The sequence below is a fragment of the Phaseolus vulgaris genome, chromosome 8 (assembly GCF_000499845.2).
Source record: "Phaseolus vulgaris cultivar G19833 chromosome 8, P. vulgaris v2.0, whole genome shotgun sequence".
NCBI classification, from domain to species: Eukaryota; Viridiplantae; Streptophyta; class Magnoliopsida; order Fabales; family Fabaceae; genus Phaseolus; species Phaseolus vulgaris.
The window spans coordinates 7,619,293-7,627,547 of NC_023752.2; the positions used below are offsets into that span (position 1 = coordinate 7,619,293).

General features: G+C 35.9%; 1 protein-coding gene across 1 annotated transcript; it reads left to right on the forward strand.

The window, feature by feature from the left end:
- The first annotated feature begins 3,881 nt into the window (after positions 1 to 3,881).
- Positions 3,882 to 5,006, forward strand: LOC137825896 (calcium-binding protein CML42). Its single transcript, XM_068631698.1, has one exon. It carries the CDS (start codon positions 4,162 to 4,164, stop codon positions 4,708 to 4,710), a length of 549 nt encoding a protein of 182 aa, XP_068487799.1. The 5' UTR covers positions 3,882 to 4,161; the 3' UTR covers positions 4,711 to 5,006.
- Positions 5,007 to 8,255: the final 3,249 nt, after the last annotated feature.

An 8,255-nucleotide genomic window follows, 5' to 3' on the forward strand; every position in this document is an offset into this window, starting at 1 on the left:
TTCCGTTCTTTGAATAGTGATGTGATTCCATGCAAAAAAGGGAAAATCTTCTTCAAAGAAAGAGGTCTGAAATCTTGTTTTTGCATGTGATTCAATGCTATAAAACTCCCCTTTAGAATTACAGATCAAGCTTGGCTTCAGTTTTTCTGTGACAACATTTTGATTAACCGAGTCCTTTTGCGATAGACATATCTGATAATGGTTACACTTTAAATTGAGTAAACTTTGTTTCAAACTATATATAAATAACCAAACTTGAGTCACTAGTGATAACAACAAAACTTGTACTATTATTCGCACGCCTAAAGTTTATGTCTAGAGTAGCAAATTTTGTATGTCTTGAGTTCCCAATGAAGGGGTTGGGTTCATATCTCCATTGAGTAAAAATGAGGCTTCTTAGTTTACCTCACTTGGAAGTATGAGCCATATTTGAGTGGTGACGAGTGAAGAAGAGATTCTGCATAATTCAGTAGATCTAGGATTTTCATGTTCAACTATATCAAAGGAGAGATCAAAATTAATTCATGAAGCCACATTACTACTTAATCAATTCCTCAGGGTGCATTATAGTCCAGGTGCCATGTTACCTGACCAGGAAAAAAGGGGTCATAAACACATGTTGGAGACCACCCATTTACCATTATCAACAAAGTTGTAACAAAAGCAAGGATGCTGCTAGCTCTAGCTAAAGGTATCTGGAGAAGTTCCTAAACATTAGATAGAGCATTTAGGGTTTAGGGTACCCTTTATAGATGCAGCAATAGCTGTGATCAAGGTCTCTTTATGTGAGATATACACATTGCTGTTACTTGCACCCAATTCTCTTGAAGTGTTTGATCCTATCTACTATCAATTTGCTAACTCTTGCGTTGTTAAGTTTATTATTTTGCCATATAGGTCAATGTTAGTTGTCAACTGATGTTTACTCAGTGTTTTCTTCGTTAACAATAACACGTTAAATATGATTTTTTTGTCCGATGAATATCAACTTGTTTACTTAAGTTAATGTTATTTTTCAATTCAATAATAAACTTTAACTTTAACTCAATTTTATAAAAATTATTTTATTTTATAAAGTTTGCATTTAGTTATTAGAACTATTTTTTAACTTATTGCAACTAGCAAGTTTTTTTTTATCATTGTCAATAAATTTTTTTTACAATCATTACAAGAAAATCATTAAATATAAATTAATTTTAAAATAAAAAAGAATTAGTTGTTATATTGACAAATTAGAGACTATTTAAGAGACTAAAATAATTTTTTATTTTTAAATTAGTTTCTATTATTGTTAAATAGTTTCTAGATTGGTATCTAATTAGCTACCAAGATTTTAAATACCAATTATTTAGATTTTGTACCGGTACGAGGAGAGGTCGGGAACCACCCGACTGCCCGATGCCGTGTCAGCCTGACCGAGACCAAGGGAACCTAGCCAAAACCTTAGAAGACTTGGCCGAACGGCCGGTGGCCGAAACCTTTGCAGACTTGGCCGGATGGCCGAGACCCCTTGAAGACTTAGCCGAGCAACCGAGACTGTTGAAGACTCAACTGAGACGGCCGAAGGACACGAGTATTTGGCCGATGGCCGGCCCTCACCATGAGAATTTGGCCGATGGCCGAACCCCATTACAATTAACGCTCAAACCGAGATCAGTGAAGCTGATCCATCATCAATGATTAGGTAATGCAACCCTAAGCGGTATCCACCTCGATAAACGGGCCCAACAAGGTAGGCCCACTAGAATAATATAAATAGCACGCATTTCAAGGAGTAAGGTATGTCATTATTACTGTTCACCTACCTGAGAGCTAACCACCCGCTTTACTGACTTGAGCGTCGGAGTGCCTTCGCAGGTACCCCCACCATCCGGTGTTCACCCGACGACCGAGTCCCGAGTGCCGAAAGATAAGCAGAAGGAAGAGAAGGATCCCAGTTCATCACTCAGCCACCTGCCCGACCGAAGGAAGGAGAAGAAGACTTCAACAGTTTTCTAGGTCCCATCTCCCTAGCAGGAACAGATTCTAAATTTGACAGCAAAAACGTTTGTAACTAATTAAATACCAATTTAAAAAACTATTTAACAATAATATAAACTAATTTAGAAACTAATTTTTTTTTAAACTCTGATTTAAAACTTGCGGATGATCCAAGTTACTCTTTGTAAAGTTATGCCTATATACCATCGTCATGTTTGGATAATTTATAAAAGAAAATAAGTTTTGCCACAAAATAAAATTCATTTGTATAGAAGTTATTTATATAAATATATTATTTTTTCTCAAAATTTTATTTAAACTTTTACCTAAATTAATTTTATTTTATAAAGATTTATTTTATTTCCCTATAAAGTTTGATCTGTCGCATTCTTGGGTTAGTCATAATGGGTTTTGGTGAGAATGGGCCAACTTTTGGGCTGTTTTTGATCCATCGTTCACACATTCTTGAATCGTACGACTACGTTTTGTTTAAACTCCGTTACAACGAATACGTCCTTAAGTATAAATAAGACAAGTGAGAATTCAAATATGGCATATGAATTCAATAAATGTGTTAGATGAAGAACTTGACCAAAGCTTCATTTATGACTTTAAGTCTTTCGTCTCCCAAGTCAATGACCCATTTTGAAAACCTAACTCAACTCAACCCTTTCGTTTCATCTAGATGAGGAAAAATTAAAACTCAAGTGGCCTTATCGAAGTCAACGATGACCCATTAAAGCCATCGTTGTAAACCATTTTTAATATAACCAACTTGACATTTTCCATCCCTTCTCTTCCTTTTATTCATTTATTTATTATTTTCTACTCTATATCATACCACTTGTAATTTATTAAGAAGACAAAATCACATATTTATGCAAAGAAACTTTTTAAAAAACAAATATATATAACCATGCAAAGTGCTTTTTCTTAAAGAGAAATAATTTTAGGAGTCGTCTCTTTCAATTCATATTTTCACTTATTTTTAAATTGAATTTCAACACTTTCTTTTAAAGTGGAAATAATTAACCTTGAATAATTAGAAATCTAGAATACAAGTTATATACTAAAAATACTTATATATTCCAATTTGTAACCATATAAAAATAAACACTTATTATGTGTAATATTATATTTTAATTTTTTGTATTTCTAAATTTATACTTTTTTCGTCCCTAAAGTATATATTTACCATGCAATCAAATAACTAAATTTATACTTCTGAAGGTATTTTACGTGGGAGTATGAGGAGTTTTTTAAGCCTTTTTTGCGTTTCTTGACGTTTAGACTGTTTTGGTTGTTGAATTTTATGGAGTTATATATGTTTTGGAGGAACTCAAAAGTTGGGACTTACTAATGTCTGGTTGGAATGTGACTTTGTCTTGGTTTTTGTTGCGTTTACTGCTAGGACAAATGTTCCTTGGATGCTTTGTAATCAATGGAATAATTGTCTTAATTACTATGGAAAAATCAGGTTTAGGGTTACTCATATTTTCGTGAACGAAATGCATGTGCTGATAAGTTGACTAATTTAGGATTTATTCATAGAGAATCATTTCATTGGTATAATAAACTTCCATCTAGTATGTTCTTAGAATTATTTATTAATAGATATAGTTTACTTATGTATCGTTTTTGTTAACATATGAGTTTTGGTCTAGTCTTCCATATTTTTGTATTTTTATTTATTTATTTTTAATAATATTTTTTTTTTATGTGATGACAAATAATTGTTGTTATTTGAGGTGTTAGTCTACCTGAGATGTCAAATAGCATAGTGATGCGTAATATGAAAGTTTTTTATATAAAAAAAATAACAAATTGATGTATTGTATAAAGTAAGGTTATGGATGAATATGTAAAAGTTGGTGTATATATAAGTTACCATAAATAGAAGCAGTGGAATAAAGAAGGAATGGAGAAAGGGTCGTGAAGAACGGAAAGGAAGGAAGAGTCCCCTTTGGCAGGCCACCGAACACGCGTTGTCTCATATAATATAGGATACAGCTAAACCACAAAGATTAAGGAACATCCCTACAACAAACGAGAAGACACAGCAACGTTAATTGTTAATTTTAACGAACAAACACGAATCTATGATCTGTTAATCCAATTCCCTCAACTACGACTCTCAATAACTCTCCTCCACCAGCAGCCACTCCGCAGGGTGCATCTGGGATGGTAATGGGACCGGAGAAGATCGCCCTCGCCGCGCCCTCCTCCTCCTTCCGCCTCCGCTGCAAGAGCCTCAACTCGCTCCGCCTCCGCCGCATTTTCGACATGTTCGACAAGAACGGGGACTGCATGATCACGGTGGCCGAGATCAGCCAGGCGCTGAGCCTCCTGGGCCTGGAGGCGGACATGAGCGAGCTGGAGACCATGACGCAGTCTTACATCCGCCCCGGGAACGAGGGCCTGACCTACGACGACTTCGTGAGCCTGCACGAGTCCCTAGGGGACACCTACTTCGGCTTCGTCCAGACCGAAGAAGAGGAGCAGCAGGAGTCGGACCTCTGGGAGGCCTTCAAGGTCTTCGACGAGAACGGCGACGGCTACATCTCCGCCAGGGAGCTCCAGGTCGTCCTCGGCAAACTCGGCCTCGTCGAGGGCAACATGATAGACAATGTCCAACGCATGATTGGCTCTGTTGATAAGAACCACGATGGCCGCGTTGATTTCTACGAGTTCAAGGAGATGATGCGCGCCACCATTCTCCCCACTTCTTGATTCCTTGTAGTTCTAATTGTAATTCTATCAGTTTTTTTTTTCCATGCTAGGGCTTCCAACCTTCGTTTGTAGGCGATTGATTAACTAGTCTCTTTTCGCAAACAAACTCACTAGTCGATTCACTTCTTTATGTGATTGTAATATTTCCTTCTTACACTGTTCAATCTCGTAGGTGTCTCTCAATGTTGCAGGATGCACTTAAATACCGTCATCTGGATCCACATGTTAAACTAAAAAGTTTTTTCTGCATTCAAGTTAGTGTTTGGAAATCAGAATAATACATGTTCTATGAAAAACGTATCTTTCTAGGTGGTACTCAGCTATTTATAAAAGTGAGCGAGAACAATATTCATGTTTAACATAAATTATCAAGACATTTTAGGTTAATCTCGTCTTAAACTAATATTATGAACTCACTAGACTACAAATTGGTTTTTAATCAATATTTAGATTAGTTTGTCATTTTAGGTTTTCGACATGTTCTCAATCTTACTAGGACCACGGTTGGCCGTCTCAGCTATGCACAGAACACAAGGGGATAAGTTTTAAGTCTTTAAGAGCTTAAGTTTGTTTAGTAATGATAAATTCCCAATTTAAATTTTTTATACAGTTACAACTTCCAATATTATTATTTTAATATTTTTTTATACAGTTTAATTCAAAACTTACAAACTTGACAAATTATTTTATGAATCACAAATAATACATCTACATCATTCACAAATCTTGACAAATTTTCCCTTCATTTCTCAGCATCCTTTTCTTAATCCAAAATAATCTTACCTTTCATTCATTTTCACCTCAAATTCCCTCACTCAAATCCATTTTCAGATCAAACAAGTGACACATTCTTCATTGAGGATTACGACTCATGGGCTCACATGATACAATGTCCAACTTATTATGATTGCACAACCAGACTATTCATATTTATCAAAAACTACATTCGACGAACCAATTAAGTATGGTGGGCTCATAATGTATTGCTGACCTAACACTTATTTTTGAAAAAAAAAGGTAGATCCATTTTCATGATTTCAATAATAAATCCAAAGTTCAACAAAAAAAAAGTGTTTCTTTCAACAATTTTAATCATTAAAATTAATTTGAGATGAAGTTTATTAAAAATATTGGTATAATTTTTAAAAATAAATAAATTTTAATTCTCTTATTAAATTTTTAATTTTGTGAGTAAATAAGTAAAGGTTATATTGTACTTAATTTGTTTTAACCAAATTTATTCACTGCAAAATAAGTGGTTTTAGAGTAAGTAAAATACGAATACCAATTGATTTGTTGATATTAAAGTATGATTAGTGTGTTTTACATCGGTTAAAAAACTCACGCTTTATGATTGAAAGCTATTAAATCTTGTATCAACATATGGAGGGGACATTATGATGGAAGAAAGTTAAGCTCAGGTCCAACCACTAGGTCCATGGCAAGGAAGATACAAGAAGACTGAGACTCTGTTACTGATGGCAAAGACACCCTCCTATACATGTTAAAAAATGTTATAACCTAATGTAGTATTTTATAGTAGAATTTATTTTCTTGCCATAAGTAGAATATGAATTTTACTTGTATTTTTTTTTCTTAATTGTAATTAGGGTTGAATTAGGCACCTAAAAATCAACCTAGGTTAAATCAGGGTTTCTAGAAAACTCCAAAATCAACCTAGGCCGGTCATAAACTTAAAAAAAGTCACATGAAACACACATTGGTCATGCTTGCCTTGTGACTCCAAAATAGGCGCCATTTTCAAACCTAATATTTTTGAATTTTCCCACCCATTACTTTGAACAATGGTCGGACCTCTACTTTATATAAAGAGGTGCTTGACTCTCATTTTTGCAAGATCAATATATGAGTGAATTGCTGCCCAAGTTTCCAAGCTTTCTCACTCCCTTGTCTAGACTCTCTAGGATAGACACCTTGATCTTCTTCTTCACCTCTCCAATTGATATGGCCCAACCAATCACTCTCCCTACCTCTCATGTGTTGATTTTGGCTTAATCCCAAGTCCCACATCGGTGGGTTCATTGTTTGGGAAGGAGGTTTGAGGGTTATAAATTAAACTTTCCTCCTTCACTGTTATATATCCCAATTTGTAATATCTTCTCCCCTAATAGTAAAAGTGAGTTGTTTTTGTTGTTCTCGGAGATTAGGCTAAATTGGCCGAACTCCGTTAACAATTTTCTGGTGTGTATTTTCCTCTTTATCTCTTTTATTATTCCGCTTTATTTATTCAATATTATTTGTCGGGTAGCTCTGTTAGGGTTTTGTTTTAGTGGGAAAATTACCCGTTTTTCCCAACAAGTGGTATCAAGAGCCGAAGGTTCGCCTTGGGTTGTTTGAAATTATTTGTAATATTGAATATTATATTTTGAGTTTGTAATGGTAAATCAAGAAGAAGAAGCATTGGTGACGAGAGGTCGTCAACAAAGCCATACAAAGGGGAGAAGAGGGAGGTCTAAGTCTAAAGGTTGAGTCGTTGCCAAAGATGAGTGTGCTTTCTGTCATGAGAAAGGACACTGGAAGAAAGACTGTCCAAAACTGCAGAAGAAAGGGAAGGCTCCACAAGATGCAAATGTTGCAGAATGCAAAAGTGATGTGGAATCAGATATCTCTTTAATTGTCTCGCTTTCAGCATCATCGTATCCAGATGAGTGGATATTGGATTCAGGTTGTACCTATCATATGTGTCCCATTCGAGATTGGTTCTTTGAATTTCAAGAACTTGATGGTGGGGTTGTTTACATGGGTAATGATAATCCATGTAAGACAGCTGGGATAGGTTCAATCAAGTTGCGGAATCATGATGGATCTACTAGAATTTTGCGGGATGTACGGTACGTGCCAAAGTTGAAGAAGAATCTCATCTCATTGGGGGCTTTAGAATCTAAAGGCCTAGTTGTGACGATGCGAGATGGAATTCTTAAAGCAACTTCAGGAGCACTGGTGATGTTGAAAGGCGTGAGGAAGAACAATCTGTATTACTATCAAGGTAGTACAGTGGTGGGGACAGTAGCGACAACAACTTCTAGCTCTAAGAAGGATGTTGAGGCAACGAAGTGGTGGCATATGAGGTTGGGACATGCTGGAGAGAAATCCTTGCAAATTCTTACCAAGCAGTGACTGTAGAAAGGTACGAAGGCTTGCAAACTTGAATTTTGTGAGCATTGTGTTCTGGGAAAACAACGAAGAGTGAAGTTTGGCACTGCAATTCACAATACCAAGGGTATTATGGATTATGTGCATTCAGATGTGTGGGGACCTGCCAAGACTCCGTCAATCGGAGGTAGGCATTATTTTGTCACTTTTGTTGATGATTTTTCCAGGAGAGTTTGGGTGTTTACTATGAAGAACAAAAATGATGTGCTTGAAATTTTCCTTAAGTGGAAAGCTCAAGTTGAAAACCAAACAGGAAGGAAGATTAAGGTTCTCCGAACAAACAATGGAGGAGAATACAAGAGTGATCCGTTCCTGAAGGTATGCCAAGATTGTGGCATAGTTCGACACTTCACTGTTAGAAAAACACCACA

Coding starts and splice junctions, on each gene's coding strand:
- LOC137825896 (XM_068631698.1), top strand. CDS start 4,162: ATGGTAATGGGACCGGAGAAGATCGCCCTCGCCGCGCCCTCCTCCTCC.